Source organism: Diorhabda sublineata, chromosome 5 (genome assembly GCF_026230105.1).
Source record: "Diorhabda sublineata isolate icDioSubl1.1 chromosome 5, icDioSubl1.1, whole genome shotgun sequence".
NCBI classification, from domain to species: domain Eukaryota; kingdom Metazoa; phylum Arthropoda; class Insecta; order Coleoptera; family Chrysomelidae; genus Diorhabda; species Diorhabda sublineata.
Window position 1 is genome coordinate 36,381,024 of NC_079478.1, and position 26,787 is coordinate 36,407,810.

General features: G+C 26.4%; 1 protein-coding gene across 1 annotated transcript; it reads left to right on the forward strand.

The window, feature by feature from the left end:
* The first annotated feature begins 231 nt into the window (after positions 1–231).
* LOC130443818 (G-protein coupled receptor Mth2-like) lies at positions 232–26,787 on the forward strand. The gene is made up of 7 exons (XM_056778673.1): positions 232–964; positions 9,977–10,411; positions 24,576–24,654; positions 25,497–25,684; positions 26,053–26,233; positions 26,343–26,485; positions 26,542–26,787. The coding sequence occupies exons 1-7, from the start codon at positions 304–306 to the stop codon at positions 26,703–26,705; spliced, it is 1,851 nt and encodes a 616-aa protein (XP_056634651.1). The 5' UTR covers positions 232–303; the 3' UTR covers positions 26,706–26,787.

The following is a 26,787-nucleotide window of genomic DNA, read 5'->3' on the forward strand; positions in this document are numbered from 1 at the left end:
TTTATTTAAATAACTATACACATTCGAGGTTGAATCATATAAAAATATATTCAAAATGGAATATTTTTTATCGTTTCGGTTAATAGAAAACAATAGACGAATCGAAATTTATTTCCTTTCACATAACAATCAATTATACGATTCCTCGCGAATATAATAACGTGATTAGGAAAGTCCTTTATCGTTTCCCCCCTTCTTTTCGCGATCTGTCCTGGGGATCTCCAAAATATCGCTTCATTCGACAATAGCGAACCGATTAGTCGACAACTGTCCGTTGCAAAATGATAAAAAACCAGATTTAAAATGAAACTAACATTACTGACTGTTTGTTTTATTATTAGAGTGAGTTTGAGTGACGAAGTGTTGAAGTGCTGTTCAGAAGAGGAAGTTCTAGATAAAAAAGAAGAAGTATTCGAATGCATTCCAGATGTAACTGAACAATTTCAGTTAAACACAAATAAAACGGGAGTTTTGGCTAATTTAACCGATGGGGGGTGCTACGATTTGTACAATGATCGATTAATTTATTTGGACGTTGAAAAAAACGAAATAGTTTTTATGGAAAAACCGGTTTTTCCGAAGTGTTGTCCTTTGAAGTATGTTTATAATACGGTATTACATTCTTGTATGAAACAAGAGGATTCGGTTAATAGTTTTATTAATGAAAGTTTAGTTAAAGTCGGTTTACGTAAATGTAAAACTATTATTGATTTGAAATTCGATTTTTTCGATAGCATAAAATCTATAAATAGATCTGTCGATGATTTTTGTGTGGATCAAACTGAATATGACGGTTTCGTGTTGAGGGAATGTCGAATTGGTTTCGATATATGTGATGAGTTGAAATGTATTAGAAAATGTTGTCCCGATGGGCAGAGTTACGTGAACGGGGCGAAATGTGAAAATACTTACGAACACGGTACGAATTTGAGTCGATTTAGTGATATAGTGGAAAACCACGAAGGTTAGTATTTTAATTTGAGTATTGTTTTCATGTAACGGCCATATTTGTACGACGTTGCCAGGTTGTAATACCGTTTTTGAGTTTGAGAATTATTTTTCAAAAAACGAACGAATTTGTTTGTTAATTTTGAAATAAATATGAGGATATTTGTTTAATGAGAAATTATTTTTTTATAAAAATTGTTTAAAACGTAATTTTGAAGAGAAAATATCAACTTTTTTCTTTATACAACAAGTTGACCTTGAGAGACGGTGTTATTTATAAGGAATGCCAAAAATCAATGGCGCTAATTTATTTGTTTTGTAATTTTAGAAAAAAATAAGATCAGGACTATTTATTTTTAACATCTCGTAGAATAGAAATATTTGAATACGTGATTTTTTTCCGTTAATATTATGTTTGATAAAATATTATATTTTTAATTAATCTCGTGGGTTCTAAGATAATGCATTATACTAATTACAAATTATTATAGTCCGGGGAAATAAATGATGAAACGTAATTTTATAATTTCGCGTTTTTTCTCGTTTTTTTGGCTCTAGAAAATCGAAAAATTATCCGATTTTGATGAATTTTGTTTTAAAATCTCTGTTTTTACGACGGATTTATATGAAAAAATATCTTACTTGAAAATTTTTTATCGTTAAGTTAGGTTAAATTTTACTCCCTTCCTAGACAGTTTTTTGACAATTCCAACGTTTCTAGACGTTTTTTTATTAATTTAAAACTATCCAGACACATTTTTTCAAAATTACAATCCTCCCAGTGATATTTTACAGTATAAAAACCTTCCCAGTGTTTTTTTAATCATTTAAATCATCCTAGACACTTTTTTTTGTAGTTTAGAACCTTCCTAGACAGTTTTTTGACAATTCCAACGTTTGTAGACGTTTTTTTATTAATTTAAAACTATCCAGACACATTTTTTCAAAATTACAATCCTCCCAGTGATATTTTACAGTATAAAAACCTTCCCAGTGTTTTTTTTAATCATTTAAATCATCCCAGACACTTTTTTTTGTAGTTTAGAACCTTCCTAAACAGTTTTTTTTACAATTCCAACGTTTCTAGACGTCTTTTTATTAATTTAAAACTATCCAGACACATTTTTTCAAAATTACAATCCTCCCAGTGATATTTTACAGCATAAAAACCTTCCCAGTGTTTTTTTTAATCATTTAAATCATCCCAGACACTTTTTTTATAGTTTAGAACCTTCCTAGACAGTTTTTTGACAATTCCAACGTTTCTAGACGTTTTTTTATTAATTTAAAACTATCCAGACACATTTTTTCAAAATTACAATCCTCCCAGTGATATTTTACAGTATAAAAACCTTCCCAGTGTTTTTTTTAATCATTTAAATCATCCCAGACACTTTTTTTTGTAGTTTAGAACCTTCCTAGACAATTTTTTTTACAATTCCAACGTTTCTAGACGTTTTTTTATTAATTTAAAACTATCCAGACACATTTTTTCAAAATTACAATCCTCCCAGTGATATTTTACAGTATAAAAACCTTCCAAGTGGATTTTTTAATCATTTAAATCATCCCAGACACTTTTTTTTGTAGTTTAGAACCTTCCTAGACAGTTTTTTTGACAATTCCAACGTTTCTAGACGTTTTTTTATTAATTTAAAACTATCCAGACACATTTTTTCAAAATTACAATCCTCCCAGTGATATTTTACAGTATAAAAACCTTCCCAGTGTTTTTTTTAATCATTTAAATCATCCCAGACACTTTTTTTTGTAGTTTAGAACCTTCCTAGACAGTTTTTTTGACAATTCCAACGTTTCTAGACGTTTTTTTATTAATTTAAAACTATCCAGACACATTTTTTCAAAATTACAATCCTCCCAGTGATATTTTACAGTATAAAAACCTTCCCAGTGTTTTTTTTAATCATTTAAATCATCCCAGACACTTTTTTTTGTAGTTTAGAACCTTCCTAGACAGTTTTTTTTACAATTCCAACGTTTCTAGACGTTTTTTTATTAATTTAAAACTATCCAGACACATTTTTTCAAAATTACAATCCTCCCAGTGATATTTTACAGTATAAAAACCTTCCCAGTGTTTTTTTTAATCATTTAAATCATCCCAGACACTTTTTTTTGTAGTTTAGAACCTTCCTAGACAGTTTTTTTGACAATTCCAACGTTTCTAGACGTTTTTTTATTAATTTAAAACTATCCAGACACATTTTTTCAAAATTACAATCCTCCCAGTGATATATTACAGTATAAAAACCTTCCCAGTGTTTTTTTTAATCATTTAAATCATCCCAGACACTTTTTTTTGTAGTTTAGAACCTTCCTAGACAGTTTTTTTTACAATTCCAACGTTTCTAGACGTTTTTTTATTAATTTAAAACTATCCAGACACATTTTTTCAAAATTACAATCCTCCCAGTGATATATTACAGTATAAAAACCTTCCCAGTGTTTTTTTTAATCATTTAAATCATCCCAGACACTTTTTTTTGTAGTTTAGAACCTTCCTAGACAATTTTTTTGACAATTCCAACGTTTCTAGACGTTTTTTTATTAATTTAAAACTATCCAGACACATTTTTTCAAAATTACAATCCTCCCAGTGATATTTTACAGTATAAAAACCTTCCCAGTGTTTTTTTTAATCATTTAAATCATCCCAGACACTTTTTTTTGTAGTTTAGAACCTTCCTAGACAGTTTTTTTGACAATTCCAACGTTTCTAGACGTTTTTTTATTAATTTAAAACTATCCAGACACATTTTTTCAAAATTACAATCCTCCCAGTGATATTTTACAGTATAAAAACCTTCCCAGTGTTTTTTTTAATCATTTAAATCATCCCAGACACTTTTTTTTATAGTTTAGAACCTTCCTAGACAGTTTTTTGACAATTCCAACGTTTGTAGACGTTTTTTTATTAATTTAAAACTATCCAGACACATTTTTTCAAAATTACAATTCTCCCAGTGATATTTTACAGTATAAAAACCTTCCCAGTGTTTTTTTTAATCATTTAAATCATCCCAGACACTTTTTTTATAGTTTAGAACCTTCTTAGACAGTTTTTTGACAATTCCAACGTTTCTAGACGTTTTTTTATTAATTTAAAACTATCCAGACACATTTTTTCAAAATTACAATCCTCCCAGTGATATTTTACAGTATAAAAACCTTCCCAGTGTTTTTTTTAATCATTTAAATCATCCCAGACACTTTTTTTTGTAGTTTAGAACCTTCCTAGATAGTTTTATTGACAATTCCAACGTTTCTAGACGTTTTTTTATTAATTTAAAACTATCCAGACACATTTTTTCAAAATTACAATCCTCCCAGTGATATTTTACAGTATAAAAACCTTCCCAGTGTTTTTTTTAATCATTTAAATCATCCCAGACACTTTTTTTATAGTTTAGAACCTTCCTAGACAGTTTTTTGACAATTCCAACGTTTCTAGACGTTTTTTTATTAATTTAAAACTATCCAGACACATTTTTTCAAAATTACTATCCTCCCAGTGATATTTTACAGTATAAAAACCTTCCCAGTGTTTTTTTTAATCATTTAAATCATCCCAGACACTTTTTTTTATAGTTTAGAACCTTCCTAGACAGTTTTTTTACAATTCCAACGTTTCTAGACGTTTTTTTATTAATTTAAAACTATCCAGACACATTTTTTCAAAATTACAATCCTCCCAGTGATATTTTACAGTATAAAAACCTTCCCAGTGTTTTTTTTAATCATTTAAATCATCCCAGACACTTTTTTTATAGTTTAGAACCTTCTTAGACAGTTTTTTGACAATTCCAACGTTTCTAGACGTTTTTTTATTAATTTAAAACTATCCAGACATTTTTTCAAAATTACAATCCTCCCAGTGATATTTTACAGTATAAAAACCTTCCCAGTGTTTTTTTTAATCATTTAAATCATCCCAGACACTTTTTTTATAGTTTAGAACCTTCCTAGACAGTTTTTTGACAATTCCAACGTTTCTAGACGTTTTTTTATTAATTTAAAACTATCCAGACACATTTTTTCAAAATTACAATTCTCCCAGTGATATTTTACAGTATAAAAACCTTCCCAGTGTTTTTTTTAATCATTTAAATCATCCCAGACACTTTTTTTTATAGTTTAGAACCTTCCTAGACAGTTTTTTTACAATTCCAACGTTTCTAGACGTTTTTTTATTAATTTAAAACTATCCAGACACATTTTTTCAAAATTACAATCCTCCCAGTGATATTTTACAGTATAAAAACCTTCCCAGTGTTTTTTTTAATCATTTAAATCATCCCAGACACTTTTTTTATAGTTTAGAACCTTCTTAGACAGTTTTTTGACAATTCCAACGTTTCTAGACGTTTTTTTATTAATTTAAAACTATCCAGACACATTTTTTCAAAATTACAATTCTCCCAGTGATATTTTACAGTATAAAAACCTTCCCAGTGTTTTTTTTAATCATTTAAATCATCCCAGACACTTTTTTTTATAGTTTAGAACCTTCCTAGACAGTTTTTTTACAATTCCAACGTTTCTAGACGTTTTTTTATTAATTTAAAACTATCCAGACACATTTTTTCAAAATTACAATTCTCCCAGTGATATTTTACAGTATAAAAACCTTCCCAGTGTTTTTTTTAATCATTTAAATCATCCCAGACACTTTTTTTTATAGTTTAGAACCTTCCTAGACAGTTTTTTTACAATTCCAACGTTTCTAGACGTTTTTTTATTAATTTAAAACTATCCAGACACATTTTTTCAAAATTACAATCCTCCCAGTGATATTTTACAGTATAAAAACCTTCCCAGTGTTTTTTTTAATCATTTAAATCATCCCAGACACTTTTTTTTATAGTTTAGAACCTTCCTAGACAGTTTTTTGACAATTCCAACGTTTGTAGACGTTTTTTTATTAATTTAAAACTATCCAGACACATTTTTTCAAAATTACAATCCTCCCAGTGATATTTTACAGTATAAAAACCTTCCCAGTGTTTTTTTTAATCATTTAAATCATCCCAGACACTTTTTTTATAGTTTAGAACCTTCCTAGACAGTTTTTTTACAATTCCAACGTTTCTAGACGTTTTTTTATTAATTTAAAACTATCCAGACACATTTTTTCAAAATTACAATCCTCCCAGTGATATTTTACAGTATAAAAACCTTCCCAGTGTTTTTTTTAATCATTTAAATCATCCCAGACACTTTTTTTATAGTTTAGAACCTTCTTAGACAGTTTTTTGACAATTCCAACGTTTCTAGACGTTTTTTTATTAATTTAAAACTATCCAGACACATTTTTTCAAAATTACAATTCTCCCAGTGATATTTTACAGTATAAAAACCTTCCCAGTGTTTTTTTTAATCATTTAAATCATCCCAGACACTTTTTTTTATAGTTTAGAACCTTCCTAGACAGTTTTTTTACAATTCCAACGTTTCTAGACGTTTTTTTATTAATTTAAAACTATCCAGACACATTTTTTCAAAATTACAATTCTCCCAGTGATATTTTACAGTATAAAAACCTTCCCAGTGTTTTTTTTAATCATTTAAATCATCCCAGACACTTTTTTTTATAGTTTAGAACCTTCCTAGACAGTTTTTTTACAATTCCAACGTTTCTAGACGTTTTTTTATTAATTTAAAACTATCCAGACACATTTTTTCAAAATTACAATCCTCCCAGTGATATTTTACAGTATAAAAACCTTCCCAGTGTTTTTTTTAATCATTTAAATCATCCCAGACACTTTTTTTTATAGTTTAGAACCTTCCTAGACAGTTTTTTGACAATTCCAACGTTTGTAGACGTTTTTTTATTAATTTAAAACTATCCAGACACATTTTTTCAAAATTACAATCCTCCCAGTGATATTTTACAGTATAAAAACCTTCCCAGTGTTTTTTTTAATCATTTAAATCATCCCAGACACTTTTTTTATAGTTTAGAACCTTCTTAGACAGTTTTTTGACAATTCCAACGTTTCTAGACGTTTTTTTATTAATTTAAAACTATCCAGACATTTTTTCAAAATTACAATCCTCCCAGTGATATTTTACAGTATAAAAACCTTCCCAGTGTTTTTTTTAATCATTTAAATCATCCCAGACACTTTTTTTATAGTTTAGAACCTTCCTAGACAGTTTTTTGACAATTCCAACGTTTCTAGACGTTTTTTTATTAATTTAAAACTATCCAGACACATTTTTTCAAAATTACAATTCTCCCAGTGATATTTTACAGTATAAAAACCTTCCCAGTGTTTTTTTTAATCATTTAAATCATCCCAGACACTTTTTTTTATAGTTTAGAACCTTCCTAGACAGTTTTTTTACAATTCCAACGTTTCTAGACGTTTTTTTATTAATTTAAAACTATCCAGACACATTTTTTCAAAATTACAATCCTCCCAGTGATATTTTACAGTATAAAAACCTTCCCAGTGTTTTTTTTAATCATTTAAATCATCCCAGACACTTTTTTTATAGTTTAGAACCTTCTTAGACAGTTTTTTGACAATTCCAACGTTTCTAGACGTTTTTTTATTAATTTAAAACTATCCAGACACATTTTTTCAAAATTACAATTCTCCCAGTGATATTTTACAGTATAAAAACCTTCCCAGTGTTTTTTTTAATCATTTAAATCATCCCAGACACTTTTTTTTATAGTTTAGAACCTTCCTAGACAGTTTTTTTACAATTCCAACGTTTCTAGACGTTTTTTTATTAATTTAAAACTATCCAGACACATTTTTTCAAAATTACAATCCTCCCAGTGATATTTTACAGTATAAAAACCTTCCCAGTGTTTTTTTTAATCATTTAAATCATCCCAGACACTTTTTTTTATAGTTTAGAACCTTCCTAGACAGTTTTTTGACAATTCCAACGTTTGTAGACGTTTTTTTATTAATTTAAAACTATCCAGACACATTTTTTCAAAATTACAATTCTCCCAGTGATATTTTACAGTATAAAAACCTTCCCAGTGGATTTTTTAATCATTTAAATCATCCCAGACACTTTTTTTTATAGTTTAGAACCTTCCTAGACAGTTTTTTTACAATTCCAACGTTTCTAGACGTTTTTTTATTAATTTAAAACTATCCAGACACATTTTTTCAAAATTACAATCCTCCCAGTGATATTTTACAGTATAAAAACCTTCCCAGTGTTTTTTTTAATCATTTAAATCATCCCAGACACTTTTTTTTATAGTTTAGAACCTTCCTAGACAGTTTTTTTACAATTCCAACGTTTCTAGACGTTTTTTTATTAATTTAAAACTATCCAGACACATTTTTTCAAAATTACAATCCTCCCAGTGATATTTTACAGTATAAAAACCTTCCCAGTGTTTTTTTTAATCATTTAAATCATCCCAGACACTTTTTTTTATAGTTTAGAACCTTCCTAGACAGTTTTTTGACAATTCCAACGTTTGTAGACGTTTTTTTATTAATTTAAAACTATCCAGACACATTTTTTCAAAATTACAATTCTCCCAGTGATATTTTACAGTATAAAAACCTTCCCAGTGGATTTTTTAATCATTTAAATCATCCCAGACACTTTTTTTTATAGTTTAGAACCTTCCTAGACAGTTTTTTTACAATTCCAACGTTTCTAGACGTTTTTTTATTAATTTAAAACTATCCAGACACATTTTTTCAAAATTACAATCCTCCCAGTGATATTTTACAGTATAAAAACCTTCCCAGTGTTTTTTTTAATCATTTAAATCATCCCAGACACTTTTTTTTATAGTTTAGAACCTTCCTAGACAGTTTTTTGACAATTCCAACGTTTCTAGACGTTTTTTTATTAATTTAAAACTATCCAGACACATTTTTTCAAAATTACAATCCTCCCAGTGATATTTTACAGCATAAAAACCTTCCCAGTTGATTTTCTAATCATTTCAATAATCCCAGACACTTTTTGTCGATAAAATGACAAGTTAATAAAAATAAATTAATGTTAAGTGTTAGTAAATAGTGTATAAATAAAATTTAAAACACGTAAATTAGAAACCGAAATAAAAAAAAAACAAAGTACAACCAGAATACTACAAGGAAATTTTTATTTCTTTAATGATTCATATTTATTTAAATAATACATCTTGTATAAATGTATATTTTTCGGGGTTACGAGGGTTGATACTTAAGTTTATATTAGATATGGTTTAAATGTTTTTCAAAACAACCTGCATTGAAATCAACACTCGTACTACAACACGTTTTGAGTACGTCCACCATTTAAAAATGTCAAACTTCATGATGGAAATGTCAAATATGACGTATTCACGTCAGCGTCGCCATATCTCGAAACTTAAGTAGCACTTTCGTTTAATGGATTATATTTCGAGATAAATCAACGTTTTTATTCGAAAAATATTTTTTCCAGTGTATTTTCAACAATTAAAAATTCAATATCTACGCAGCTATTGTGTATTAAACAAAAAAAAAATGTCGTACGATTTATTTATAACGATAATGAATAATTCAAAATACATAACAGTGATAAAATCATCATCATCGACTAAACTTGGAAGTTGTTTATGTTTATTTTTATTTTAAACGATATTAACCGCCTACGTGCACATAAAATTCGATAAAAAAATTCACTAAACTTCCGTACAGTTATCTATTATCTATTCCTCCATATTTTTTATTATTTAATAGTAATAAAATCAGCAATTTAATTTATATACTCATAAAAATCATCTTTATTACCACATTTACCACAAAAAATGAAAATTTCCCACTGTATTTACCAAATTTAATATTCTATTGATATAAATAGAACAGGACCTGCTTCACGCTCTTCGTCAGTGAGTTTTGGGGTAATTTTTTCGATATAAGTGGCAGTACTGGCGGTATCTATCTTCCATTGTACCACAGAGCCTCGTAATGTATCATTATACGAGGGTTATTTGAAAAATTTCGTTAGAATCGACAATTTATGACGTGAAAAATTTTTTTTCCAGAAAATTTTGCGATTATTCACAATCGTACATGCCCCCATATACATATGGTGAATCCCGACTCTAATATTACCATCCACAAGAACGGAAGCTTCACCGAACGGTCAAAAAAAGGAGTTAGGACATCCGACGTTAAAAATATGAATTCTTATTGCATGGAACACCTCCAAAGGGGATCTAAGAGAGACTATTACATTTTCCAATGTTTCCCTGAAGACGAGAATAGTTTAACCAAGTTCGATTACAGAATTTGGCCTTTTATATTATCGACCGTACTACTAATTTTGACGATTTTGGTTTATGTTTTCATAAAAGAATGGAAGAAGATGTTCGGGAAGATTTTGATCAATTATTGTATGGCTTCGTTGTGCGTTTTCATTTTTTTGCTTATAGCACAATCTAAAACAACTCCCACCGAGACTGAGTGTCAGTTTAGAGGTAAGTATTTAGCTTTTACATATAAATAATCACAAAAAAAATATGTTTATACCAAAATATTCATTAGCTACCTGTATATCACGATAAAACACCACCGTTGGAATCGAAATTATATGTGGGACGAACTATATACACTTAGCTTTGTAGATGTGCATCGAAGAAATTTCAAATAAAAAGTCTTTATCAAAATATTTACAATTTATGATGAAATATCACTGAATTATATGTGGAACGAACTATATACACTTAGTTTAGTAGATGTGCATCGAAGAAATTTCAAATAAAAAGTCTTTATCAAAATATTTACAATTTATGATGAAATATCACTGAATTATATGTGGAACGAACTATATACACTTAGTTTAGTAGATGTGCATCGAAGAAATTTCAAATAAAAAGTCTTTATCAAAATATTTACAATTTATGATGAAATATCACTGAATTATATGTGGAACGAACTATATACACTTAGTTTTGTAGATGTGCATCGAAGAAATTTCAAATAAAAAGTCTTTATCAAAATATTTACAATTTATGATGAAATATCACTGAATTATATGTGGAACGAACTATATACACTTAGTTTTGTAGATGTGCATCGAAGAAATTTCAAATAAAAAGTCTTTATCAAAATATTTACAATTTATGATGAAATATCACTGAATTATATGTGGAACGAACTATATACACTTAGTTTAGTAGATGTGCATCGAAGAAATTTCAAATAAAAAGTCTTTATCAAAATATTTACAATTTATGATGAAATATCACTGAATTATATGTGGAACGAACTATATACACTTAGTTTAGTAGATGTGCATCGAAGAAATTTCAAATAAAAAGTCTTTATCAAAATATTTACAATTTATGATGAAATATCACTGAATTATATGTGGAACGAACTATATACACTTAGTTTAGTAGATGTGCATCGAAGAAATTTCAAATAAAAAGTCTTTATCAAAATATTTACAATTTATGATGAAATATCACTGAATTATATGTGGAACGAACTATATACACTTAGTTTTGTAGATGTGCATCGAAGAAATTTCAAATAAAAAGTCTTTATCAAAATATTTACAATTTATGATGAAATATCACTGAATTATATGTGGAACGAACTATATACACTTAGTTTTGTAGATGTGCATCGAAGAAATTTCAAATAAAAAGTCTTTATCAAAATATTTACAATTTATGATGAAATATCACTGAATTATATGTGGAACGAACTATATACACTTAGCTTTGTAGATGTGCATCGAAGAAATTTCAAATAAAAAGTCTTTATCAAAATATTTACAATTTATGATGAAATATCACTGAATTATATGTGGAACGAACTATATACACTTAGTTTAGTAGATGTGCATCGAAGAAATTTCAAATAAAAAGTCTTTATCAAAATATTTACAATTTATGATGAAATATCACTGAATTATATGTGGAACGAACTATATACACTTAGTTTAGTAGATGTGCATCGAAGAAATTTCAAATAAAAAGTCTTTATCAAAATATTTACAATTTATGATGAAATATCACTGAATTATATGTGGAACGAACTATATACACTTAGTTTAGTAGATGTGCATCGAAGAAATTTCAAATAAAAAGTCTTTATCAAAATATTTACAATTTATGATGAAATATCACTGAATTATATGTGGAACGAACTATATACACTTAGTTTTGTAGATGTGCATCGAAGAAATTTCAAATAAAAAGTCTTTATCAAAATATTTACAATTTATGATGAAATATCACTGAATTATATGTGGAACGAACTATATACACTTAGTTTTGTAGATGTGCATCGAAGAAATTTCAAATAAAAAGTCTTTATCAAAATATTTACAATTTATGATGAAATATCACTGAATTATATGTGGAACGAACTATATACACTTAGTTTAGTAGATGTGCATCGAAGAAATTTCAAATAAAAAGTCTTTATCAAAATATTTACAATTTATGATGAAATATCACTGAATTATATGTGGAACGAACTATATACACTTAGTTTAGTAGATGTGCATCGAAGAAATTTCAAATAAAAAGTCTTTATCAAAATATTTACAATTTATGATGAAATATCACTGAATTATATGTGGAACGAACTATATACACTTAGTTTAGTAGATGTGCATCGAAGAAATTTCAAATAAAAAGTCTTTATCAAAATATTTACAATTTATGATGAAATATCACTGAATTATATGTGGAACGAACTATATACACTTAGTTTTGTAGATGTGCATCGAAGAAATTTCAAATAAAAAGTCTTTATCAAAATATTTACAATTTATGATGAAATATCACTGAATTATATGTGGAACGAACTATATACACTTAGTTTAGTAGATGTGCATCGAAGAAATTTCAAATAAAAAGTCTTTATCAAAATATTTACTATTTATGATGAAATATCACTGAATTATATGTGGAACGAACTATATACACTTAGTTTAGTAGATGTGCATCGAAGAAATTTCAAATAAAAAGTCTTTATCAAAATATTTACAATTTATGATGAAATATCACTGAATTATATGTGGAACGAACTATATACACTTAGTTTAGTAGATGTGCATCGAAGAAATTTCAAATAAAAAGTCTTTATCAAAATATTTACAATTTATGATGAAATATCACTGAATTATATGTGGAACGAACTATATACACTTAGTTTAGTAGATGTGCATCGAAGAAATTTCAAATAAAAAGTCTTTATCAAAATATTTACAATTTATGATGAAATATCACTGAATTATATGTGGAACGAACTATATACACTTAGTTTTGTAGATGTGCATCGAAGAAATTTCAAATAAAAAGTCTTTATCAAAATATTTACAATTTATGATGAAATATCACTGAATTATATGTGGAACGAACTATATACACTTAGTTTAGTAGATGTGCATCGAAGAAATTTCAAATAAAAAGTCTTTATCAAAATATTTACTATTTATGATGAAATATCACTGAATTATATGTGGAACGAACTATATATACTTAGTTTTGTAGATGTGCATCGAAGAAATTTCAAATAAAAAGTCTTTATCAAAATATTTACAATTTATGATGAAATATCACTGAATTATATGTGGAACGAACTATATACACTTAGTTTAGTAGATGTGCATCGAAGAAACTTCAAATAAAAAGTCTTTATCAAAATATTTACAATTTATGATGAAATATCACTGAATTATATGTGGAACGAACTATATACACTTAGTTTTGTAGATGTGCATCGAAGAAATTTCAAATAAAAAGTCTTTATCAAAATATTTACAATTTATGATGAAATATCACTGAATTATATGTGGAACGAACTATATACACTTAGTTTAGTAGATGTGCATCGAAAAAATTTCAAATAAAAAGTCTTTATCAAAATATTTACAATTTATGATGAAATATCACTGAATTATATGTGGAACGAACTATATACACTTAGTTTTGTAGATGTGCATCGAAGAAATTTCAAATAAAAAGTCTTTATCAAAATATTTACAATTTATGATGAAATATCACTGAATTATATGTGGAACGAACTATATACACTTAGTTTAGTAGATGTGCATCGAAGAAATTTCAAATAAAAAGTCTTTATCAAAATATTTACAATTTATGATGAAATATCACTGAATTATATGTGGACCGAACTATATACACTTAGTTTAGTAGATGTGCATCGAAGAAATTTCAAATAAAAAGTCTTTATCAAAATATTTACTATTTATGATGAAATATCACTGAATTATATGTGGACCGAACTATATACACTTAGTTTAGTAGATGTGCATCGAAGAAATTTCAAATAAAAAGTCTTTATCAAAATATTTACAATTTATGATGAAATATCACTGAATTATATGTGGACCGAACTATATACACTTAGTTTAGTAGATGTGCATCGAAGAAATTTCAAATAAAAAGTCTTTATCAAAATATTTACAATTTATGATGAAATATCACTGAATTATATGTGGAACGAACTATATACACTTAGCTTTGTAGATGTGCATCGAAGAAATTTCAAATAAAAAGTCTTTATCAAAATATTTACAATTTATGATGAAATATCACTGAATTATATGTGGAACGAACTATATACACTTAGTTTAGTAGATGTGCATCGAAGAAATTTCAAATAAAAAGTCTTTATCAAAATATTTACAATTTATGATGAAATATCACTGAATTATATGTGGAACGAACTATATACACTTAGTTTAGTAGATGTGCATCGAAGAAATTTCAAATAAAAAGTCTTTATCAAAATATTTACAATTTATGATGAAATATCACTGAATTATATGTGGAACGAACTATATACACTTAGTTTAGTAGATGTGCATCGAAGAAATTTCAAATAAAAAGTCTTTATCAAAATATTTACAATTTATGATGAAATATCACTGAATTATATGTGGAACGAACTATATACACTTAGTTTTGTAGATGTGCATCGAAGAAATTTCAAATAAAAAGTCTTTATCAAAATATTTACAATTTATGATGAAATATCACTGAATTATATGTGGAACGAACTATATACACTTAGTTTTGTAGATGTGCATCGAAGAAATTTCAAATAAAAAGTCTTTATCAAAATATTTACAATTTATGATGAAATATCACTGAATTATATGTGGAACGAACTATATACACTTAGTTTAGTAGATGTGCATCGAAGAAATTTCAAATAAAAAGTCTTTATCAAAATATTTACAATTTATGATGAAATATCACTGAATTATATGTGGAACGAACTATATACACTTAGTTTAGTAGATGTGCATCGAAGAAATTTCAAATAAAAAGTCTTTATCAAAATATTTACAATTTATGATGAAATATCACTGAATTATATGTGGAACGAACTATATACACTTAGTTTAGTAGATGTGCATCGAAGAAATTTCAAATAAAAAGTCTTTATCAAAATATTTACAATTTATGATGAAATATCACTGAATTATATGTGGAACGAACTATATACACTTAGTTTTGTAGATGTGCATCGAAGAAATTTCAAATAAAAAGTCTTTATCAAAATATTTACAATTTATGATGAAATATCACTGAATTATATGTGGAACGAACTATATACACTTAGTTTAGTAGATGTGCATCGAAGAAATTTCAAATAAAAAGTCTTTATCAAAATATTTACTATTTATGATGAAATATCACTGAATTATATGTGGAACGAACTATATACACTTAGTTTAGTAGATGTGCATCGAAGAAATTTCAAATAAAAAGTCTTTATCAAAATATTTACAATTTATGATGAAATATCACTGAATTATATGTGGAACGAACTATATACACTTAGTTTAGTAGATGTGCATCGAAGAAATTTCAAATAAAAAGTCTTTATCAAAATATTTACAATTTATGATGAAATATCACTGAATTATATGTGGAACGAACTATATACACTTAGTTTAGTAGATGTGCATCGAAGAAATTTCAAATAAAAAGTCTTTATCAAAATATTTACAATTTATGATGAAATATCACTGAATTATATGTGGAACGAACTATATACACTTAGTTTTGTAGATGTGCATCGAAGAAATTTCAAATAAAAAGTCTTTATCAAAATATTTACAATTTATGATGAAATATCACTGAATTATATGTGGAACGAACTATATACACTTAGTTTAGTAGATGTGCATCGAAGAAATTTCAAATAAAAAGTCTTTATCAAAATATTTACTATTTATGATGAAATATCACTGAATTATATGTGGAACGAACTATATATACTTAGTTTTGTAGATGTGCATCGAAGAAATTTCAAATAAAAAGTCTTTATCAAAATATTTACAATTTATGATGAAATATCACTGAATTATATGTGGAACGAACTATATACACTTAGTTTAGTAGATGTGCATCGAAGAAACTTCAAATAAAAAGTCTTTATCAAAATATTTACAATTTATGATGAAATATCACTGAATTATATGTGGAACGAACTATATACACTTAGTTTTGTAGATGTGCATCGAAGAAATTTCAAATAAAAAGTCTTTATCAAAATATTTACAATTTATGATGAAATATCACTGAATTATATGTGGAACGAACTATATACACTTAGTTTAGTAGATGTGCATCGAAAAAATTTCAAATAAAAAGTCTTTATCAAAATATTTACAATTTATGATGAAATATCACTGAATTATATGTGGAACGAACTATATACACTTAGTTTTGTAGATGTGCATCGAAGAAATTTCAAATAAAAAGTCTTTATCAAAATATTTACAATTTATGATGAAATATCACTGAATTATATGTGGAACGAACTATATACACTTAGTTTAGTAGATGTGCATCGAAGAAATTTCAAATAAAAAGTCTTTATCAAAATATTTACAATTTATGATGAAATATCACTGAATTATATGTGGACCGAACTATATACACTTAGTTTAGTAGATGTGCATCGAAGAAATTTCAAATAAAAAGTCTTTATCAAAATATTTACTATTTATGATGAAATATCACTGAATTATATGTGGACCGAACTATATACACTTAGTTTAGTAGATGTGCATCGAAGAAATTTCAAATAAAAAGTCTTTATCAAAATATTTACAATTTATGATGAAATATCACTGAATTATATGTGGACCGAACTATATACACTTAGTTTAGTAGATGTGCATCGAAGAAATTTCAAATAAAAAGTCTTTATCAAAATATTTACTATTTATGATGAAATATCACTGAATTATATGTGGAACGAACTATATATACTTAGTTTTGTAGATGTGCATCGAAGAAATTTCAAATAAAAAGTCTTTATCAAAATATTTACAATTTATGATGAAATATCACTGAATTATATGTGGAACGAACTATATACACTTAGTTTTGTAGATGTGCATCGAAGAAATTTCAAATAAAAAGTCTTTATCAAAATATTTACAATTTATGATGAAATATCACTGAATTATATGTGGAACGAACTATATACACTTAGTTTAGTAGATGTGCATCGAAGAAATTTCAAATAAAAAGTCTTTATCAAAATATTTACAATTTATGATGAAATATCACTGAATTATATGTGGAACGAACTATATATACTTAGTTTTGTAGATGTGCATCGAAGAAATTTCAAATAAAAAGTCTTTATCAAAATATTTACAATTTATGATGAAATATCACTGAATTATATGTGGAACGAACTATATACACTTAGTTTAGTAGATGTGCATCGAAGAAACTTCAAATAAAAAGTCTTTATCAAAATATTTACAATTTATGATGAAATATCACTGAATTATATGTGGAACGAACTATATACACTTAGTTTAGTAGATGTGCATCGAAGAAACTTCAAATAAAAAGTCTTTATCAAAATATTTACAATTTATGATGAAATATCACTGAATTATATGTGGAACGAACTATATACACTTAGTTTAGTAGATGTGCATCGAAGAAATTTCAAATAAAAAGTCTTTATCAAAATATTTACAATTTATGATGAAATATCACTGAATTATATGTGGAACGAACTATATACACTTAGTTTAGTAGATGTGCATCGAAGAAATTTCAAATAAAAAGTCTTTATCAAAATATTTACAATTTATGATGAAATATCACTGAATTATATGTGGAACGAACTATATACACTTAGTTTAGTAGATGTGCATCGAAGAAACTTCAAATAAAAAGTCTTTATCAAAATATTTACAATTTATGATGAAATATCACTGAATTATATGTGGAACGAACTATATACACTTAGTTTAGTAGATGTGCATCGAAGAAACTTCAAATAAAAAGTCTTTATCAAAATATTTACAATTTATGATGAAATATCACTGAATTATATGTGGAACGAACTATATACACTTAGTTTTGTAGATGTGCATCGAAGAAATTTCAAATAAAAAGTCTTTATCAAAATATTTACAATTTATGATGAAATATCACTGAATTATATGTGGAACGAACTATATACACTTAGTTTAGTAGATGTGCATCGAAGAAATTTCAAATAAAAAGTCTTTATCAAAATATTTACTATTTATGATGAAATATCACTGAATTATATGTGGAACGAACTATATATACTTAGTTTTGTAGATGTGCATCGAAGAAATTTCAAATAAAAAGTCTTTATCAAAATATTTACAATTTATGATGAAATATCACTGAATTATATGTGGAACGAACTATATACACTTAGTTTTGTAGATGTGCATCGAAGAAATTTCAAATAAAAAGTCTTTATCAAAATATTTACAATTTATGATGAAATATCACTGAATTATATGTGGAACGAACTATATACACTTAGTTTAGTAGATGTGCATCGAAGAAATTTCAAATAAAAAGTCTTTATCAAAATATTTACTATTTATGATGAAATATCACTGAATTATATGTGGAACGAACTATATACACTTAGTTTTGTAGATGTGCATCGAAGAAATTTCAAATAAAAAGTCTTTATCAAAATATTTACAATTTATGATGAAATATCACTGAATTATATGTGGAACGAACTATATACACTTAGTTTTGTAGATGTGCATCGAAGAAATTTCAAATAAAAAGTCTTTATCAAAATATTTACAATTTATGATGAAATATCACTGAATTATATGTGGAACGAACTATATACACTTAGTTTAGTAGATGTGCATCGAAGAAATTTCAAATAAAAAGTCTTTATCAAAATATTTACAATTTATGATGAAATATCACTGAATTATATGTGGACCGAACTATATACACTTAGTTTAGTAGATGTGCATCGAAGAAATTTCAAATAAAAAGTCTTTATCAAAATATTTACAATTTATGATGAAATATCACTGAATTATATGTGGAACGAACTATATACACTTAGTTTTGTAGATGTGCATCGAAGAAATTTCAAATAAAAAGTCTTTATCAAAATATTTACAATTTATGATGAAATATCACTGAATTATATGTGGAACGAACTATATACACTTAGTTTAGTAGATGTGCATCGAAGAAATTTCAAATAAAAAGTCTTTATCAAAATATTTACAATTTATGATGAAATATCACTGAATTATATGTGGACCGAACTATATACACTTAGTTTAGTAGATGTGCATCGAAGAAATTTCAAATAAAAAGTCTTTATCAAAATATTTACTATTTATGATGAAATATCACTGAATTATATGTGGAACGAACTATATATACTTAGTTTTGTAGATGTGCATCGAAGAAATTTCAAATAAAAAGTCTTTATCAAAATATTTACAATTTATGATGAAATATCACTGAATTATATGTGGAACGAACTATATACACTTAGTTTAGTAGATGTGCATCGAAGAAACTTCAAATAAAAAGTCTTTATCAAAATATTTACAATTTATGATGAAATATCACTGAATTATATGTGGAACGAACTATATACACTTAGTTTTGTAGATGTGCATCGAAGAAATTTCAAATAAAAAGTCTTTATCAAAATATTTACAATTTATGATGAAATATCACTGAATTATATGTGGAACGAACTATATACACTTAGTTTAGTAGATGTGCATCGAAGAAATTTCAAATAAAAAGTCTTTATCAAAATATTTACTATTTATGATGAAATATCACTGAATTATATGTGGAACGAACTATATATACTTAGTTTTGTAGATGTGCATCGAAGAAATTTCAAATAAAAAGTCTTTATCAAAATATTTACAATTTATGATGAAATATCACTGAATTATATGTGGAACGAACTATATACACTTAGTTTTGTAGATGTGCATCGAAGAAATTTCAAATAAAAAGTCTTTATCAAAATATTTACAATTTATGATGAAATATCACTGAATTATATGTGGAACGAACTATATACACTTAGTTTAGTAGATGTGCATCGAAGAAATTTCAAATAAAAAGTCTTTATCAAAATATTTACTATTTATGATGAAATATCACTGAATTATATGTGGAACGAACTATATATACTTAGTTTTGTAGATGTGCATCGAAGAAATTTCAAATAAAAAGTCTTTATCAAAATATTTACTATTTATGATGAAATATCACTGAATTATATGTGGAACGAACTATATACACTTAGTTTTGTAGATGTGCATCGAAGAAATTTCAAATAAAAAGTCTTTATCAAAATATTTACAATTTATGATGAAATATCACTGAATTATATGTGGAACGAACTATATATACTTAGTTTTGTAGATGTGCATCGAAGAAATTTCAAATAAAAAGTCTTTATCAAAATATTTACAATTTATGATGAAATATCACTGAATTATATGTGGAACGAACTATATACACTTAGTTTAGTAGATGTGCATCGAAGAAATTTCAAATAAAAAGTCTTTATCAAAATATTTACTATTTATGATGAAATATCACTGAATTATATGTGGAACGAACTATATACACTTAGTTTAGTAGATGTGCATCGAAGAAATTTCAAATAAAAAGTCTTTATCAAAATATTTACTATTTATGATGAAATATCACTGAATTATATGTGGAACGAACTATATATACTTAGTTTAGTAGATGTGCATCGAAGAAATTTCAAATAAAAAGTCTTTATCAAAATATTTACAATTTATGATGAAATATCACTGAATTATATGTGGAACGAACTATATACACTTAGTTTTGTAGATGTGCATCGAAGAAATTTCAAATAAAAAGTCTTTATCAAAATATTTACAATTTATGATGAAATATCACTGAATTATATGTGGAACGAACTATATATACTTAGTTTTGTAGATGTGCATCGAAGAAATTTCAAATAAAAAGTCTTTATCAAAATATTTACAATTTATGATGAAATATCACTGAATTATATGTGGAACGAACTATATATACTTAGTTTTGTAGATGTGCATCGAAGAAATTTCAAATAAAAAGTCTTTATCAAAATATTTACAATTTATGATGAAATATCACTGAATTATATGTGGAACGAACTATATATACTTAGTTTTGTAGATGTGCATCGAAGAAATTTCAAATAAAAAGTCTTTATCAAAATATTTACTATTTATGATGAAATATCACTGAATTATATGTGGAACGAACTATATATACTTAGTTTAGTAGATGTGCATCGAAGAAATTTCAAATAAAAAGTCTTTATCAAAATATTTACTATTTATGATGAAATATCACTGAATTATATGTGGAACGAACTATATATACTTAGTTTAGTAGATGTGCATCGAAGAAATTTCAAATAAAAAGTCTTTATCAAAATATTTACAATTTATGATGAAATATCACTGAATTATATGTGGAACGAACTATATACACTTAGTTTTGTAGATGTGCATCGAAGAAATTTCAAATAAAAAGTCTTTATCAAAATATTTACAATTTATGATGAAATATCACTGAATTATATGTGGAACGAACTATATATACTTAGTTTTGTAGATGTGCATCGAAGAAATTTCAAATAAAAAGTCTTTATCAAAATATTTACAATTTATGATGAAATATCACTGAATTATATGTGGAACGAACTATATATACTTAGTTTTGTAGATGTGCATCGAAGAAATTTCAAATAAAAAGTCTTTATCAAAATATTTACAATTTATGATGAAATATCACTGAATTATATGTGGAACGAACTATATACACTTAGTTTTGTGGATGTGCATCGAAGAAATTTCAAATAAAAAGTCTTTATCCAAATATTTACAATTTATGATGAAATATCACTGAATTATATGTGGAACGAACTATATACACTTAGTTTTGTAGATGTGCATCGAAGAAATTTCAAATAAAAAGTCTTTATCAAAATATTTACAATTTATGATGAAATATCACTGAATTATATGTGGAACGAACTATATATACTTAGTTTTGTAGATGTGCATCGAAGAAATTTCAAATAAAAAGTCTTTATCAAAATATTTACAATTTATGATGAAATATCACTGAATTATATGTGGAACGAACTATATATACTTAGTTTTGTAGATGTGCATCGAAGAAATTTCAAATAAAAAGTCTTTATCAAAATATTTACAATTTATGATGAAATATCACTGAATTATATGTGGAACGAACTATATACACTTAGTTTTGTAGATGTGCATCGAAGAAATTTCAAATAAAAAGTCTTTATCAAAATATTTACAATTTATGATGAAATATCACTGAATTATATGTGGAACGAACTATATACACTTAGTTTTGTAGATGTGCATCGAAGAAATTTCAAATAAAAAGTCTTTATCAAAATATTTACAATTTATGATGAAATATCACTGAATTATATGTGGGACGAACTATATATACTTAGTTTAGTAGATATTAGATAGATATTAATTAATGGAATAAAAAATATAATAAATATTTGGAAATATTGAAACGGAAACTGTAATATACGAAGCTAGACTAGCGACATCTGGATTTCAATATAAACAACTAAAAATATTGAGGATAAAGTAGGTAACTGTTTTGTTTTTATTAATTTCGTTAAAGCTGATATGTTCAAGTCAATAACCTCAATTTTTCTCATAAAAATTTAGAGTTTTAATGCTTTCTTCTCAAAATAAACGTTATAGTTTATTTTTTCTCTATTTATATTTTCTCTCGTGTATAATATTAAAAACTGGTATACTAAATATTTTACATACGAAATCGTAGGAAATATACCTTGTTATTACAAATGGAAATTATCCCATGCACCTGAAATTTATTTAATTACCTACAATATGATGTAGAAAACAAGTTTGATTTTAATTAAAAGCGGATTAACTACTTCGTTGTTTTTATTTTCGTTTTCGCTTTTTTTTAATACCTATCATTCTGTCTTATACAGATTGTCCCGTTGAAAATTGAAAACACTAGATGTCTGTTTAAATTAAAAACGGTATAACAACATATAGGGTGTTTTTGGAAGGGCTTTGTGCGTCGTAGTATCTACCACCATGATTATGAATCAAAACAAGAGGTAAATAAGTAATACAAACCCTGTAAAATAATTATTTTCATTATATTGTCATTTTCGCGTCACACCCTGTAGTAAACAATATTTAATTAACGATATTAGGGGGTGTTATTTATGTGTTTTTGATAATAAATTGGATTCCAGATAAAACAGAAGTCTCTGGAGAAGAAAAACCACCCCCGTTTAATTTGGTGATAATTCAGTAATTAACTACACATTAAGATAATTAATTATTCTCCTAATTCGATTAGATTTGTTTTTAAAACGATTGGTACAGCATTTTCATGCGTTTCGTTGGGAAAAATTATTTACAAAAACATTGCTCCACGTAAAAATATATTTTCCTGCAATAATTTGCGATATATATCGTTACAAATTATAATTTCCCATCTCTAGCTTTGTCTCGGCCTGAACTATTACTAATAAAAACTTATTACAATAGAAATATAGGTAGTTGCGCCATCTCTAGTTCAATAACACAAGTTCAGTGATTCTATCTGATAGTAGAAAACTGTACGCGAAGTTAAGCCGGTTCCACACGAATGCTTCAAACGCTGGTATGATTGGGGTATGTCAATCGCCGAATGTTTTGCTTCATATGTAGGTTATTGACCCGATATTAGAAACAAAACTTGTGGTACTATAACACTGTTGGTTCGTTTAATATTTAGTCGTACGCGAAAATTTGACAGCATCGTGTAGTACCGGCTTTAGACTTGTATACATTAATTTACGTAGTTTCGTGAATGAATTTATTGCCTAAATATTATTGTTGTTGATGTGAAACGTTTTTTGTCAAAAATAATAACTGGGTATAAATAACTTTGCGTTGGTGAGATTCGTAAAACAAACCAATAAAAAAGGATTTTGTTTTCTTGTGAAAGATCAGGTTTCGTTTTCCAAACATACTTAAAAATAGTAACAAAGGTCTTCTGGGAACGAAATCTAAATAAAAAAAAATAATAAATGTTAATATAAGTGGGTCAATCAAGATTTTTGGTATTTTTATAAGCTCGACTATAAATATTTGAACTCGTTATGACTAACGCTACTTAAAAATTGATTTTATATAGAGGTGGGATTCGATAACAAAAAAAATAATTCAATAACCAAACTTTTTGTTTAATTATTTATTATTTATTGTTTCTTCAATATTTGTTTTAGCTTTCTCTATAATCTTCTTTGCAATAGCTCAGTTTTCTTGGGCGAATGTTATGAGTTTTGAAATCTGGGTAACATTTGGGTGAGTATATCATAGACAAACTAAATATATAGAGTAAAATATTTGATACGTAACTGTTGGTATGGTGTAAACATCGTCTTAAACATTCGAGTACAATGTAGAGGGCGCTACTATTTACATTACTAGAGTTCATTTACCTTACACTGGTTATACTAGACATTGTTGCCATATCTTCTGTTTTTTCTGTATATATAATAAACTTTGCTATGTAATTTTCTGATACTTGTGAATGTTTTTAAGTATAATTTGGGCGTGATTAAAATAGAGTTTTAATTAATTGATTTTTTTTCTCATTACTTTACTCTATTTGAGGATATCGAATTACGTGATAATTTTTCATAATGAAATATGTTTTGACAGCTAATTTATCATTATGTTATAGGTATTAACAGTTTTATTATAATTCTGGAGAAAAAATATTTTTTTATAACTCTTTCTACATTGAGCGGGTATTGTTTGAAACTTAATCTTCTTTTTTATATCATCGCCTGCCTATTTTTTCTTCTTTTTTTCGTAATGTGTCAATATCATTGTTGATACTACTATTCTTCTTCTTTTATAACTTTATTTATGATAATATAACCTCAATTTCAACGAAAAATTTGACAGAACTACCAGGATATATCTAGGATTGAGCCATAAACAAAAAGAATTAAAAAAATTCCATCCAACTATTTATAGGAGACGAAAAACTTTTCTTTATGTATCGTATAAACCTAATTCTTCTTTTTATATCACCGCCTGCCTACTTTTTCTTCGTAATGTGTTGATACCACTACTCTTCTTCTTGTATGACTTTATTTATGATAATATAACCTCAATTTCAACAATAATTTTGACAGAACCACCAGGATATATCTAGGATCAAGCCAAAAAGAAAAAGAACTGAAGAAATTCATATTCTACAGTCTATATGGCTGGGGTGGACCTTTATTAATAACTCTAACGATATTATTATTTACGAAATGGAAAGTTTTACCTTACACCATCCAGCCACTTATAGGAGAAAAAAAATGTTTCTTTGATATCAGTAAGTATCAAATTACCTAAAAATATTGTTATATTGACATACTTTGTAATAATTCGTATTGTTTTGCGTTTTATTATCACACTGAATTCAATTAAAAATAATATTTAGGTTGTTAATGATCCGATAATTGAATTAGCCTACTTTAAAATAGATTTATAATAAGAATAGATTAGATAAATTATTTATAAATGGTTATCCTGTTCCTTGACATCCTCTAAGTGAACAATATTAATAATCTAAGTTCTGAGAAATAGTTTTAATTAATTTAAAGATAACCTAGTCTAGTTTTCTTTTCGTGGAATGTTGAATTTTATTAGTACGAAATCAAATAAACGGTTTTAGGAATGAAAAACTTTTTTTGATTTCAGGATTAGGTAATTATGCCAAATTGGTATTCATGAACATCCCTTTATTGATAATTCAAACGATAAACATGGTTTTTTTCATAAAAACTGTACTTTATTGTGTAAAAGTACGAACTGAAATTAATAAAAGAAATGATAGCAAGATGACGAATTCCGCAAAGAAATTCAGCAAAGACAGACAAAGGTATAAATTAAATAATAACAGAAATATTATTACTTCACCTGATATTTACATCATCCCAAATCCCAAAAACACTTTCAATATTCTAATCGAGAATATTTTTAATTTCGAGGTTATTTCTCATCATAAAACTGTCAGTAGTGATGGGTATTGGTTTAATATTCGAAGTAATAACAGCGTTCTTTGACATGAGTGAATTAGGCACGGTTCCAAAGTATATCGAAATTATTTTTGATTTGTACAATGCTTTACAAGGTAAAAATATTCAATTTCAATAAAAATGTATTATCATATATTTAATTTTTTTACAGGAGTTTTTATTTTTATTATTTTCATCTGTAAGAAGAAAGTTTTTTTTGCTCTGTTACATAAATATAATTTTTTTGGCATGGCTTACACTCACAGCACGTCTTCTATCCGAACCCATTCGTCGATAACGTCAAACGGACTTGCTTTAACTAGCGTTCCCAAATAAATAAAAAATTGTTATTTTTATATATAATATGTCATATATACGTACTTATCGTGTTTATTTATCAAATACAAATTTTATAAAA